This window comes from Monodelphis domestica, chromosome 2 (assembly GCF_027887165.1).
Source record: "Monodelphis domestica isolate mMonDom1 chromosome 2, mMonDom1.pri, whole genome shotgun sequence".
NCBI lineage: Eukaryota > Metazoa > Chordata > Mammalia > Didelphimorphia > Didelphidae > Monodelphis > Monodelphis domestica.
Window position 1 is genome coordinate 276,063,971 of NC_077228.1, and position 15,256 is coordinate 276,079,226.

Below are 15,256 nucleotides of genomic sequence, written 5' to 3' on the forward strand. Positions count from 1 at the left end.
GATGAGAGTCCAACAGGGGGAACTAGAGAGACCCATTCAGAGGGAAGGAGAGGCAGGAAGCCCAAGGGAGTGATCTGGGAGAAATGGGAGGTGGCAGCATACTCAGGAGGCCCCCACCTGGGTGTTTAGTTCCCCTGGAACTCTTTTTAAAAGCCTTACTGTCTTAGTATTCATTCTTGCCCAGGCTCACACTGCTAGGAAGTGCCAGAAGCCTCCCAACTCCAGGCCTGGAACTCTAACCACTGTACTCCCCAGCTGCTCTTCCCCTGGAACTTTTGATATTCAAGTTTACTTTAAATGAATTCATCAATAAGATCAGCATGTCCAATAGAGTATTGCATTTTCAGAGGCCTTGGGTTCTACTTTTCACTACCTCTGTGACCTTGGACAGGGCCCATGCTTTATTATTAGAAGCAGCGGGTCTGGGGCCTAGGAGGGGAGAGGAGACAACTGGGATCTTATAAGTTTGGAAAATGTATGTTAAAAATTGTTATTATATATCATTAAAAAAATATAATAGTAAGAAAAAACCAACAACCAAAAAACCCAGCAACACAGTGGGGTATAACAGGTACAGGATCTGGCGTCAAAGGACCTGGCATCAAATTTTTTGGCTCTTCCACTTAGCTGGTGTGTCCTTGAGAGGTCCACTCTGGGCCTCAGTTTCCTCATCTGTAAAATAAGGGACTTGGGTGGAATGACCTCTCTAAACTCCTGACTTTTAGCTGGTGATCCGATGAGGAGATCACCTCTAAGGTCCATTTCAGTCCTGTCTATGACCTTATGATCCTAAGTGTAAAAATAGACTCGAATCCAGGACTTCAATCCCCAGAAATCCTTGCTCCACTTCCCCAGAATGCCCTCTAATCTCACTGAATTCTCACGTGGGCCGAGAGCGAGATGGGTATTTAAACCTGGTTGTGAATAGGCTCGGCCTCTTTTGGACTTCCATTTTGGAGCAGAGTCTCTTTCATGATGTGAGGTTATCTTGTCTAGGCCTCTCTAGCCTAGGCATGTGCTTTCTTATTCTGTATTTTCTTTAATCCTTAACCTTTAATAAACCTCATAAAAATATAATACTCTTTGCAGAGAGAAACTAATTTCTACCTGCCTCAGCATCCCCAAAATTTTAATCTTTACATAAGTCAGTTAACCCTGTTGAGCAGTAGGTGCTGTCCTGTGTAAAATAAAGGGGCTGGCGAGATGATTTCTCCCCTTCCAGAAGGAGGTGAGCCCCAGGGGCCTGGGAGAATAAGGCAGCAAAGCAGAGGAGAAAGACCCCTGGTTCTGGAGTTACTGGGCCTGACCTGCTTTCCTTCAAGGCCAGCTAAAATCCTACCTTCCTCAGGAAGGCTTTCCAGATCCTCCTTAATTCTAGGGCCTTCCCTCTGTTGGTTATTTCCAGTGCATTCAGTTTGCAGCTCATCTGTACATAGTGGTTTGCATGTTGTCTCCACCATCAGACCGTGAGCTCAATAAAGGCAGCCTATCTTTTGGTTTTCTTTGTATCCCCAGTGTTTTACTGGCATGTGCTGTTTTTCAGTCGTTTCTGACTCTGTGACTCCATTTGGGGTTTCTTGGCAGAGACATTGGAGTGGTTTGCCATTTCCTTCTCCAGTTTATTTTATAGATGAGGAAATGGAGGCAAACAGGGTGAAATGACTTGGCCAGGGTCACGTAGCTAGGAAGTATCAGAGGCCAGATTTAAACCCAGGAAGAGGAGTCTCTCTGATACCAGGCCCAGCACTCTATCCACTGTGCCATCTAGTTGACCCTCATTCTTAGCACATAACAGGCATTTGATAAATGTTTGTTGACTGGTTCAAATATTTATCTGATATGGGTTCAAATCTCTGAAGATGATTACACATGAATGTAGACAAGTCATAACCTTCTTGGGCCTCTGTTTCCTCATTCGTAAAATGAAAGAGCTAGAGCAGACGGCCTCTGAGGTCCCCTCTAGCCGGCTCTCCTCTATTATCTGACAGAGCCCGCTTTTTAGATCTACTAAGTATGGCAAATGTCAGCCAGCTGCCAAGGCTAACGTGCAGCAGAGGCTGCAGCACCTCTCCGAGGTGTGGGAGAGGATTTTAGATGCTGTTCATGCAGCATGGTTGGTGGGTGCCCCGGGAGTCCAACATCTCCCCCAGTCTCTGAGGAGCCGGCTGAAGACAGCTTTCCATCAGGGTGCTGCTCCCCGAGGCTGGGGCTAGAGCCAGCCTCCTATTCCCACCATGCTTCATCAGAGGCAAAACCGCATCAAAGCAGTGAAGCAAAATCGTCTTGCCTGACTTGGGGAATAACACCTTATTCTCAGAGCTTTCGGGAAGTCTCCCCGGGGTCCTATAGAGCATAAAAATGCCGAGTTAAGAGAAACTGTAAAAATCCCCTGAAATCCCCTCTGGGGCGTTTGCGCAGCTCCCTGGTGGAAATCAAGTCAGGAGTCAGAGCGGTTCAGGGGAAGGAACCTGTGGCGGCCTGACGCGGTACTGACAAGCTCCCGGAGCGGGCCGTCAAGGGTCAGGCTCCGTCTCGCTCCGTTCCTGGCCGCCAGATGCCGTCTCCATGGCCTGCTACCACGAGGCCTCTGTGGTGGCTTTGATTATTCTGCTGACACCAGACTTCCAGGGAGCGATGGCTCGGCGCTCCCTGGGGAGGCCGCCATGGAACTGAGTCGAGTTGCTGATGGGATTTTTCTCCCAGGCCAGAGAAACTGGAAGAGATGGTGGCCTAGGAACCCAAACGCAGGCGGGGGCGGGAGGCCCGAGGAAGGCTTGCAGAGGTTCTGGGCGCCACCGCCTTGCGGAGCCATCTCGGGGCAGCTGCGGATGGAGTTGCTATGGCGTTTGGTCCCGCTGGTATCAGAGCGCAGAGAACGGGCACCGAACAGCCTTTATCTCCTCCGAAGGTACCTGCATGGAGAGGCTCTGGGGAAGGCCGCCAGCTATTCGCTTCGGATGCTTCTCAATGCAGTCTCATTGTCCTGCGCCTAGTGGGAGTGCCATGTGCCGTAGCACCCTCAGGAAACCCAAAGTAAACAGGATAAAGAACAAAAGGAAAAACTGACCGAGAGCTACTAATCACAGCTGGGAGACATCTGCCTAGACGTCCCCAGAGTCCGACCACATCCTTCCGCTAAAAGAGAAGCCTCCCACCTAGCAAGGCTGTTTCCATGTCCCACACGAAGGTCAAAAAGATATTCATGTGCGTGTGTGTGCATGCATGTGTGCATGGGGGGGGAGGGGCGGCACAGCAGGGTGGCTCAGTGGAGGGAGAGCCAGGCTTGGAGACAGGAGATCTCAAGTTCAAATCTGGCCTCAGACACTTCCCAGCTGTGTGACTGGGCAAGTCACTTGACCCCCGTTGCCTAGCCCTTACCACTCTTCTGCCTTGGAGCCAATACACAGTACTGATTCTAAGAGGGAAGGCAAAGGTTAAAAATAAGACAACCACTTGTTCAGCAAGTGTTTATGGGCCAGTGTTAAGGCCAGTCCTTGCCCTGAGGAAGCCCCCATCTTCCTGAGCCGGTGACATCTTGTTCTGATCCTAAAAGACTCTCCACAGGGAGTGGCCCTGTGCAACATGTGAAAGCGCTTCATCCTCATAGCATCAGAAACTCTTGCCCTGTGGAGCTGGGGAGAAGAGGAGACGTGGGATCTGGGCCTCACCTCCTCTGCAAAGCCTCTCGCCACAGACATCTCGACTCTCATCTGAGCACGGTGTGGGGCACCTAGTACTTGCTCAGCATTCCAGGAATGTCCCACACTTCGTGACCCCATCTGGGGTTCTCTTGGCAGAGATATCTGAGTGGTTGGCCATTTCTTTCTTCAGCTCATTTGACAGATGAGGAAACTGAGGCAAACAGGGTGAAGTATCTTGTCCAGAGTTACTCAGCCAGTAAGGGTCTGAGGCTGGATTTGAACTCAGGTCTTACTGACTCCAGGACAGGTGCTCTTTCTGCTGTGTCACCTAGCTGCCCATTTGGCACATGATGAGAACTTAGAGTAAAAGGGCAGCTTGGTGGCACAGTGGATAGAGCATTGGGCCTGGAGTCAGGAAGACTCATCTTCCTGAGTTCAAATCTGGCATCAGACATTTACTTGCTGTGTGACCTGGGGCAAGTCATTTTTTCCATTTGCCCTATTTTTCTCATCAGTAAAATGAGCTGGAGAAGGAAATGGCAAAGCACTTCAGTATCTTTCCCCAGAAAACCCTAAATGGGGTCAGGAAGAGTCAGACATGACTGAAATGACTGAACAACAATAAAGAACTTAATAAATGTTTGTTGACTGATTGCCTAACCTAATTTCCCAAAGCACATGCTCAACCAAATAGCCCAGAAAAGATTCAGGAGTTAAAGAGGATCCAGGAGGAGAGGGTGGGTAATTGACCGCCCCCCTCCCCCCCTTCACTTACTAATTAATCTGAGAAAGAGACAGGAGAAGCAAGCTGCCAACAGTGGCTTCAATGCTGGACTTGGATCCAAGAGACCTGGGTTTGAATCTTGCCTCAGATACTTCATAGTTGTGGGATTATAGGCAAGTAACTTGGGTCAATGCCTGTTTCTGCATCTATAAAATGGAGATAATAATGCTGGCACAACCTCTGGGTTTCCTTATTTGTGAACTGATCTCAAAGGTCTCTTTGGGCTCTAAATTTATGAACCAAATTCCCAGAGTGATGTGAGTTAGTGATTATTGCCACCGTTCTACTGCAAATAGGAATAGGGTTTCTAGTAATATGTGACCAAATAGTGGGGTGCTCACCTCAGTGGGACATTGCCCATAGTAAAGGCTGTACCATATTGTTACTGACTTGCACCCTGGAGTAATACATCTAGGTCTGGAAGAGATCCCAGAAATCATCTAGTCCAAGATCTTTTTATGGGTAAGGAAACTGAGGGCCCCTTAAGGATGTTAGGTGACTTGCCCAAGGTAGCGAGCTAGTAAGTATGAAAAGACTGGGTTTGAACCAAGGTCCTCTAACTCCAAAACCAATGCTCTTTCTTTTTTTTAAATCCTTACCTTCCATCTTAGAAACAATACTGTGTGGTTCCAATGCTAGGTAAAGTGGTCAAGGCTAGGTAATGAGTGTTAAGTGACTTGCCCAGGGTCACACAGCTAGGAAGTGTCTGAGGCCACATTTGAACCTAAGACCTCTTGTCTCTAGGTCTGGCTCTCAATCCACCGAGTCATCTACATGTCCCCTTTAATGCTTTTGCCATTGTACCATACTGCTTTTAAAAAGCAAACAAAAAAAGAAGAGGGCTACTTTCAGAGGCTGAGATACCCAGGTGAATTCACATGCATGAAATCATGGGGTTCCCATGGCTCCATGTAGGTTGAACAAGCTGGTTCCACAAGTTCCCATAGCAAGCACACTATGTTGCTGGCAATATCACTTGATCAGGCCAATATCCTGGGTAACTCTTCAGACAGGTTTTTGGGGACAGTATGGGGATTTGTTGGGGGAAGTATCTGCCGATGAAATCTGAAACGATTCATCAACCCTGGACTTCCCTAATATTCACTTTGAGAAGATTTATTCCTAATGCTGTATCATTTTTTATTTCTAAATAATGCTCTGACTCTTTGATCAGGCTTGCTAATTTTCATGCTTCTTTCCTCATTCCTTTGTTCTGACAAATTGGAGGGATGTTCCCAGAGCAGCTTCTAAAATCAGGATGATTGAGATTGTGAACCCCATTTTGTCTGATAAACAAGAATGGTAGCATGGCAATATCCATGGGCCCTCACTGGAGTGAATGGAGGTCACTTAAAAAAAATCTTTACTTTCTATCTTAGTGACAATTCTAAGACAGAAGGGCAAAAGCTAGGCAATGGGGGTTAAGTGACTTGCCTAGGGCCACAAAGCTAATAAGTACCTGAGGCCACATTTGTACCCAGGTCTTCCCAACTCCAGGCCTGGTGGTCTATTCCCTGTGCTGTCTAAGATGCCCATCGAGGGTCACTCTTAATCAGGTATAACTTGATTTCTTCATCTAGACATTGGTGTCTTAGGATTGGGCATGTGATTTTCCATCACCATCAAAGAATCAGGGAGGTTTAGTTGCTTTGGGGATGGCTGAATAACGAACTTCCAAAATTATATTCAATGAATGAGGATGAATAAATTTATCTTTGATCACCAAGAGATGAATGATCAATTAATTTATAGGTTATTGCTAGCCTGACCAATATATTGATTTTCTTACCTGGAATTTTTAATCATCTTAGAATTTCTTCCCTGATGATAAGAGGAGACCCTCAAACTCTCCTTATAGCCCCCAAACCAGCTTGCTCAACCCGTTTGGGAAAAACCTCTGAGAACCTAAGAACAATGGTGCACCATCTTTACACAGACACACACAGATAAGCAAGGCGCAGAATTTTCACAGGGGATATATTAACTACATCCTATGCCTGGGGACCTCCTAGTACATGGAAATCAAGGCTGAGTTTCTAAGTAGGCGCATAAGTCAGTCTCTGCTTCTTCGAGTCTTCAGCTGTCCTGGGGCCAGAAGGTTGTTTGGTGTTTGTTTTTTTTTTTCCTTCTCCCTCAATATATATTTTATGATGAATTAGTAAAAGCTTCTTCATCACAGAAAGGCTCAAAGCACTTTTCAAGAACTGGCATCCACTCTGTGCCTTATGAATTCATTAATTAAGATGCTGGCAAACAGCCACTTCACACACGCTGACATCCAGCAGTGTTAGGTAATGAGGTTTTAGTCTCCTGACCCTAGTCAAGTGGATCAGAGCCAAACAGAGGCAGCAGAGAGAAATCACCTGTCCAAATCAGACCTGTCGCTCCTGTCTGGCAGAAGGGGAGGCTCATTTACTGGTCAGTGGTCCCTGAACCATCTCCTGGTATCCGACTGGGGGAGGAAACAGGTCCAAAACAAAAAGCATGCTCCTTTCATCTCTTGGCTGGCCATCTCCCTTCTAGTTACCTCTTGGGCCTGGCAGAGTCTCTAAGGAAAAGGAAAGGACATGTTGTCTCTCATTCATTGGAAATAAGGTGCCTGCTTAGCTTCAAGCAGAGAGCTGGCTATCTCCTTCAGGAACTTGTTCCAGAACTCAGATAGCCTGAATTTTTCTTATTAATCAAGCTTCCTTTTTCCTTCAAGGCTTTCCCATCCCTGGCCTGTCTGGGTGCCAGACCTCTTAATCTGTCTCTGGGGTGACTGTCAGGATAAGAACTTCCGTTTCCTTTTCTATAAAATGTAGAGGTTGGACCAGATAATCTTTAAGGGCATTTCCAGACCTAAATAAATCTGATGACTCTAAGGGGTTAAAGCTTCTTTAAGCATTATCTCATTGTCCTTTCATACCATAGCGGCATCTGACTAAGGGCTCTGTAAGACCAAGGAATGAATCTATTTGTTCCACTTACCCACGAGTCTTTGGTTTTTGTCACTGCTACAACTCCTTTTACATAATCATGATTTTTTCCCCCCAAAGAAAAATCCTTACCATCTGTCTTAAAATCAATATTAAATATTGGTTCCAAGGCAGAAGAACATTAAGGGCCAGGCAATGGCAGTAAAGTGATTTGTGCAGGATAATACAATTAAGAAGTATCTGAGACCTGATTTGAACCTAGGACTTCCCATTTCTAAGCCTGGCTTTCCATCCACTGAGCCACCTTGCTGCCCCTGGAAGTGACCTCATTTTTTCCCCAAAATTAATTTTATTTTATTGATTAATTAAGAAAAAATTTCCAATGTTACATGATTCATGTTCTTTCCCTCCTCTCAGCCCCTTCCCATAGCCAATGCACAATTCCACTGGTTTTTACATGTGTCTTTGGTCAAGACCTATTTCCATATTATTAATATTTGTACTTGGGCGATCATTTAGAGTCTACATTCCCAATCATATCCCCATTGACCCATGTGATCAAGCAGTTGTTTTTCTTCTGGGTTTCTACTCCCACAGTTCTTTCTCTGGATGTGGAGAGCATCTTTCTCATAAGTTCCTCAGAATTGTCCTGGATCATCGCATTGCTGCTGGTAGAGAAGTCTATTACATTCGACTGTGCCACAGTGTATCAATCTCTGTGTATAATGTTCTCCTGGTTCAATCCCCTCATTTTACAAAAGAAAACTGAGCCTCAGGGAGGGTGAAGCAACTTTCCCAAAGTCTCATAGAAAACTCTAAGTTTTCAGCAGGTTTCTTTGTCTGGTGGGTCCACTTATTCTATTCCTCCACCAAAAGCATCTTCTAGACCATTACTTTCTTTGGTTCCTCATTCCCCATCCCAGCTTCTCTGTTGCATCTGGAAAATAGGTTCAGTTGGCAAATGTGATTCTTCCTTCAAGGTCTCAAGAAAGTTCATGTATACTGAAACACCTATAATCAGAGATGCAGAGTCAGAAGAATCCTCAGGGTCAAACCTCACTTGAAGGAAGATTCCTCTATAGCATTCTTGCCAAGAGGTCTTTTTGTCTCTACTTGGATACCTTTAGTGAAAGAGAATTCACTCCTTGTCAAGGCAGCAAGTCTCTTTTAGGAAATGTATTATCCCCTGAAATTCCATCTATTTGTCCTATTTTGGTCCTCCAGGGTCAAGCAGAACAAATCTTGTTACTCTTCCAAATACGGGAGCCCTTCATGTACTGAAAATGCTGTTATCATGTTACCTCTAAGTCTTCTTTTCTTCACAATAAATGGTTCCAGAGGCAGCTGGTGACATGTTGGATAGAATATAGGGCCTCAGAGTCAGGAAGACCCAAGTTCAAATCCAGCCTCAGACCCTTGCTAGCTGTCTTCACAAAACTGTGTGAACCCTGGATGAGTTGTTTAACCTCTGTCTGCCTCAGTTTCCTTAAATGTAATTTGGAGATACTAATAGACCCTATTTCCTAGAGTTGTTGAAAATCAAGTGAGTTTTCTGAACAGTGCCTGATATATAGCAAGCATTTAATATATTCCTCCTTCCCGTGTCTTCAGCCAATCTTCACATTGTTTTTAAATACATGAAATATTTGGGCCTCCTTTTCTCCAAACTCAAACCTCTTAAACTTCATTGTTGTTTAAAAAAAAAAACACCTTACTTTCTGTCTTAGAATCAATATTGTATATTGGTTTCAAGGCACAAGAGGGTTAGGCAATGTGAGTTAAGTGACTTACCCAGAGTCACATAATTAAGAAGTACCTGAGGTCAAATTTGAATTCAGGATCTCCCATCTTTAGGCCTGGTTCCACCTAGCTAACCTAAAAACCTTTAATTTTTTCAATTGTTTCCAATATGACAATTTCTAGTCCTCCTCATTCTCTCCTCTTTAGTTTAACGATGACCTTACTAGAAAAAAGTGATGAGCAACACTGAATGACAGACCAACACTCCGGATGAGGCTCGACCAGGGCAGAGTATATTGTGGCGACATCTAAAGATGCCAAGTTGAACCATCTGCCTCCAAAGGATGGAATGTAATTATTAAGTACTGAAGCACGGATTATTATTCTGGATAAAAAGCTTAAGTAGATTTTGCCTCTACCAGGATTCTAATATTAGGGTTGGATGGAAAAAAAATCATTTGCTTCTTCCATGCAACATTAAGATCAGCAGCAGGGCAGGATTTTCCTCCTCTTCTTAAATATAATTTTCTTATTATTCAGAATAATCTTTCAGAAGCTAGATCCTAAGACCCACTGCCAGCTCTTCAATTTGGGAATCTCAAGAGGAGAGAGAGTTGGAGTGGAAAGAGTCAGAGAGGAGCTTTAAGTAAGAAGAGGGAAGGAGCTGTCCCGGGTATCCAGGGAAGCCACTGCCCGTACAGATGGCTTGAGACAGCCCAGGGGAGTGACTGGAGACTGCCTGATAATTGCTTCTTTACAACAAGTGGAGGCTGTTTGCAGGTGCTGAGATTATTCACTTGTGTGGTTTTTATTGCGCTCATCAGATTAACAAACATTTTTGATTAAATCACCACTTCATTGGCTCTGAGCACAGAACTTTTAATAAGACCACAATATCTAGGAGCACAATATCTGTTACTGAGCATCAGCCCAACAATCAGGCCCTAGGTGGGCATGTTGAGGGGAGATGAAAGAGGAAAAGGAGTTGGTTCATGGTAAGGAAGGAAGGCAGGAGGAGTGGGTTTCAGGTTCTTTTTCTTTTCTTTTTTAAAAACCCTTAACTTGGGGCAGTCAGGTGGCTCAGTGGATATAGAGCCAGGTCCTAGGTTCAAATATGGGCTCAGATACTTCTTAGCTGGGTGACCCTGGGCAAGTCACTTAATCTCCATTGCCTAGCCTTTACTGCTTTTCTGCCTTGGAACAAATACACAGTATTAATTCTAAGACAGAAAGTAAGGATAGAAAAGGTAAAGTTTTAAACAAACAAAAACCCTTACCATTTGTCTTAGAATTGAAGCCTTGTAGTAACTGCATGCCTAATACCTAACCTTGCCTGCCAACCTATATTCATTTCCAGGATCCACTCAGGGAAGGAGGGAGGGCTGGAGCCTCCTTTTCCTGCCAAGAGTGCCCTCTTCACTCCAAACTCACCCACTTCAACTCTTTTTGCTCCAGGTGAAAATGGTTCTGGCCCCTGTTCTGCTTCAAGTCACAGAAAAAAGTATGATAGAGTTGGAAGGGCCCACCCACAACTGACATATGAGGACACAGCTTGAGAGTTTTGAGTTGCCCAAGTCTGAATGGCTGATTAACAATAGAACCCTGACCCCAGGCCACAGACTCCTTGTAAAACCATGTTTCTATTGAGTTCTCTTTACCCCATGAGTTCAGTGGCAGTTTAAAACAACAATAACAACAAATAACCCTGTGATAGTACCGCAAGATTCTAAAGCAATTTTGAAGCCACAAAGCTTCTCATCTTATGTGGTCATAGATCACAGATCCTGGAATTTTAGAGCTGGAGAAGGAATCTCTAGAGAGCATCTTAGCTCAACCTCCTCATGTTACAGATGAAGAAACCAAGGCCCTTTGTGGCCTCACTGAGAGTTAATGGCAGAGCTGGGACTAGAACTTCAGCCTCCCGGCTCCCTTCACTGTGCCACAAGGTATTAAAGTCAAAATTAAGACTATAAGCAAAGAGCAGGCAGAATTCCAAAACTTAGGCAAAAGATGCAATTAACAGAGTCAATTATTGGCCTCTCGGGGAGAGGATCCTGACATGTTTAATGACCTCCAGTGCACAGGCTACGGATTCTGAATCTCATTAGAAAGACAAGTACCACAGAGGAGAGATTCCATTTGCCAAAATAGAGAACAGTGGAGGAAAAAAATCTATCCCCCTCATCACCTTTACTGACTTTTGCTTCTTAATTCCACCCTACTCCCTAACTCCACTATTATTTCAGACTCCTCATAGGATAATAGACTTACAGATGGAAGGAACCTTAGAGGCCATGTATCCTTTTACAGATGAGGAAATTGATAAACAGAGTGATTTGCCCTATGGACATTATTAATTGTCTGAGGTGGGATTGGAACCCATCTTCCTGATTCCAGATCTAGTGCCCCAACCACTTCATGATTCCAGTGCTCCTCTTTTAGACTGATAATTTTATCATACCATCCTCTTCAGTTTTTTACTAATGGGCTAAATCATTCTCATGATCAACACCTCCAGTCTATATGAGATGTTCATCCACAGGGATGGTCACCCATAAGACCTCCCTCATTAAACCTTTTTTTTTGTCCTACTTATGACCCTCAATTCACAATTGTCTCAACAGTTAATTGGTTCAATTAGATATGATCCTTTACCTTGAAATATCTTGGCCCTACAGCCTGCCATTCACACCTTACCACACTTTACCCAAACCAACCTTGGGTTTCTATGCCTTTTGACACTGTTGACTACTTTAGCTTCCTTTGGCTTTCTCCTGGGGTCCCCTTCAAGCCCTCCTCAGCTTTATGTATCTCCTATCCTCCAAAACTCTGGTCTATGTCCTCTCTCTACATCCTCTCTTTTGGGGATCTCATGGGTTTAATTATTTCCATACAGATGACCCTCACTTCTACTCAGAGAGTTCTAATCTCCTTGAAATTACACTATAATATATCCTATCATAATAATGATAATGATGGCTAGAATTTATAAAGTACCTTAAAGTTTGTAAAGCACTTAAATATTATCTCATTTGATTTTCTCAATAACACTGGTAATGCTGTGTAGGTGCAATAATTATTCCCATTTTATAGATATGCAGACAGAGATAAATGAAGACAACTTTGTCTTCTGAAACCTCCAGATTGGCCCTTGTCCATGACAATCTGTTTTCAAGAAACCCTCAGATTAAACCCAAGCGAAGATTGAACAATAAACCCTTAAGTACATTTTAATCAACCAAGCCAGGACTCAGCCAAAGCCAGCCCAAACCTTAATCACTTATCCAATCATCCTAGGTTGATGATGGCAAACCTTTTAGAGACTGTGTGCCTTGCTCCATCCCCAGGGATCATGGAATGCTGGGCAAGCCATGATACCCCCCACCCCACCCTAACCCAGATGGGAGGAAGTGCTCCCATTGGGCTGCTGGACAGAGGAAGTGAAAAAATGTCATCAGGCATGGTGGAGAGGGGAGCAGCTCATCTGAGTTCCTCTGCCTTTCTAGTAACCAATGAGGATGGGGAGTGGGTGGTGGCTTGTGCCCACAGAGAGTGCTCTGGGTGCCATCTTTGACGCATGTGCCAAAGGTTCGCCATCACAGCCCTTGGCACTCCAAGTCACCTTAGGCCATGGCTAGTGTTTCATACCCAAGTACAGTGATTATGCCCTTTCTTCTCTCCAAAAACTTATCAGCACCTTGCATTCTGCAGTTCATTGAAAATTCCAGGACTAGGTTTGTTATAACTACATTGGTAGGGGGCAGCTGGGTGGCTGAGTTGAGAGCCAGGGGTTCAAATCTGGCCTTAGATACTTCCCAGCTGTGTGACCCTGGCCAATTCACTGAACTAGTGAATTGCCTAGCCCTTACCACTCTTCTGCCTTAGAACCAAAATACTGTATTGATTTTAATATGGAAGGTAAAGGGTTTAAAAAAAAAAAAAAGGATCCTACACTTAAAGCTAGAAGACCCTCAGAGGTCATCTTGTCTAATCCTCTCATTTTACAGATGAGGAAACTGAGGACCAGTAAGGTTAAGTGGCTTGCCTAAAGTCACACAGGCAGACATTACCAGATATAACAATAAGGATAACAACACCTGGATACACAGCCTGTCATTCATAGTAAAGAGTATCATGTTGTGCTCAGGAAGACTTGCCTCAAGTTTCATCAAATTTTGAGGTCAAGTGCAATTTACTAATATCTAAGCATTGAATGGCTGGGATTTTCGCACCTGGAGGGAATTTCCACATGGCACCAGTTTAGCTCCCATCCTCCCCCCATGTCTGGGTTTTGTAAACTGTAGGTAGTTAATAAATGTTTGATGAATTGAACTGAGTTTCCTCCAAGCGGCATCCTCCTCTTGCCCTTTGGCCTCTTCTTTCCTTCAATCTCTTCCCTATTTTCTCTTCCCTCGTAGCCCTCCTTCCTTTATTTTTATCTTAGCTAGCAACCTCCACCACACTATTCTACCCCAGCGACCCCCTCTCCCTTTTCTTTCCACTTTCAGCTTTTTTCCTTTCTCTTATGTCTCCCTCCTTTCTTTCCCTGAAGCCCCCTCCCCAGAATCCCCCCATTTTCTTACTTAACCACCCCTCCCCCTCTCACTTCCCTTTCACATACTCCCCTTTTTTCTTCTCCAGCAGCATTCTCCCTTTTTCCTCCTGCCTAGGCTCCCCCACATCAGTTCTCTTCTCGTTCAGCCCCTTCCTCTTTCTCCCTCCCAGCCCTTTCTTTTTCCTCTGCCCCACCCTCCCCATCCCTTTTTTCCCTTCCCCTCCCCTTCCACCCGCCCGCCTCAACCGTGGGAGCCGGGCTGACCTACGACTCGGCGCCGCGAGAGGGGGTGTGAGAATCTGGGCCATACCACCCGGACACGCTCCCCTCCCCATACCTCCTGAGCCACGCTCAGATTCTCCCGCTTCTTTTTAGGCATCTTCCCGGCAGCACTCCCCAGAGTCATCGCCCGTCGGGCCTCCTGCGGCCCCTACTGCGCAGGCGCAGGCTATCGTGCTCTCTTCTCATTGGTCGCCAGGGCGGGGAAAGGCGGAGCGACGCTGACCATCATTCTGAAATGTTCTAGCCCACAGGGCGCTGCCATGTTTGTGTAGGGCAAACTCTTGTTGATGAGTTCAGAGGGGCGGGGTGAAGGGAAATCTAGGCTGGGCTTGAGCCATAGGATTGAGAGCTGAATGGCCTTGTAGAGACAGTCTAATCTATCCTCTTGATTGGGTAAAGGACGAAACCCAGAAATAGAGAAAGTGATTTCTTCAAGGCCACATAGTTAGAATCAGTGCTAGAATTTGAATTCTGTGCTCCAGAGCCCTAATATGGGATATGCAGAGATAATTGATATATAATAATATATTACAAGGGCAAAAAAAAAAAGAAAAGAAAGTGCCGTGTGGTTACCAAGAGGGAAAGTTGTTACTGACTTAGAGGATTTCAGGGAAAACTCCAGGGAGGAGATAGCATTTGAGCTGGGCTTTATTTTTTTAATTAAAAAAACTTTTTTTTATCAATTACATGTAATAAGAAATTTTCACATAAGTTTCCCAGAGTTATATGATCCGAATTTTCTCCTTCCCTTCTTCCACCCTGTCTCTGGGAGCTGACAAACAATTCAGTCTGGGTTATACATGTATTGTCATGCAAAACATTTCCATATTATTCATTTTTGTAAGTGAGTAATCTTATAAAACCAAAACCCCCAAATGTAAACCCAAATAAATAAGTGAAAAATCATCTGCTTTCATCTGCATTCCTACTTAAAGAGTTCTTTCTCTGGAGGTGGATAGCATTCTCAGAACTGTCCTAGATCATAGTAATCCTGATAGTAGCTAATTGTATCACATATGATCATTGCTGTCACTGTGTACAATGTTTTTCTGGTTCTGTTTATTTTACTCTGCTTCAGTTTTATGTAGGTTTTTTCCATTGAGCTGGGCTTTGAAGGAAGGTTAAGTCTTAGGGCAGAGACTGGGCCTTACCTTTTTTTTACACAGCAGGTACAGAATAAATGGATTATTGAAGGTCTCAGATCTGACAGATCATTTCATTTAAGGCATTAGTGGTTTAAAGCTATCCCTCTCTGGTTTTTGTAGTTTAAAAAGGGAACCACTGGGTAAGGAGAGTTCCTGACTCAAAAGAAAGGAGTCTCTGGCCAGGGTAGTAT

The 15,256-nt window shown here is 44.6% G+C and overlaps 1 protein-coding gene across 3 annotated transcripts in view; it reads right to left on the minus strand.

The window, feature by feature from the left end:
* The window catches only part of CCDC167 (coiled-coil domain containing 167), a 27,441-nt gene extending 13,358 nt beyond the window's left edge, over positions 1-14,083 (minus strand). For 2 of the 3 annotated variants that reach the window (XR_008916530.1, XM_007483818.3), the window contains exon 1: positions 13,976-14,076. Coding sequence is in view for 2 of the 3 variants with exons in the window: in XM_007483818.3 (XP_007483880.1) it covers positions 13,976-14,044 (69 nt within the window). In the remaining variant the exon portion in view is untranslated. Of the gene's footprint in view, positions 1-13,975 lie in introns of all 3 variants that reach the window. The other variant, XM_007483821.3, reaches the window with a different exon arrangement.
* Between the last annotated feature and the right edge of the window lie 1,173 nt (positions 14,084-15,256).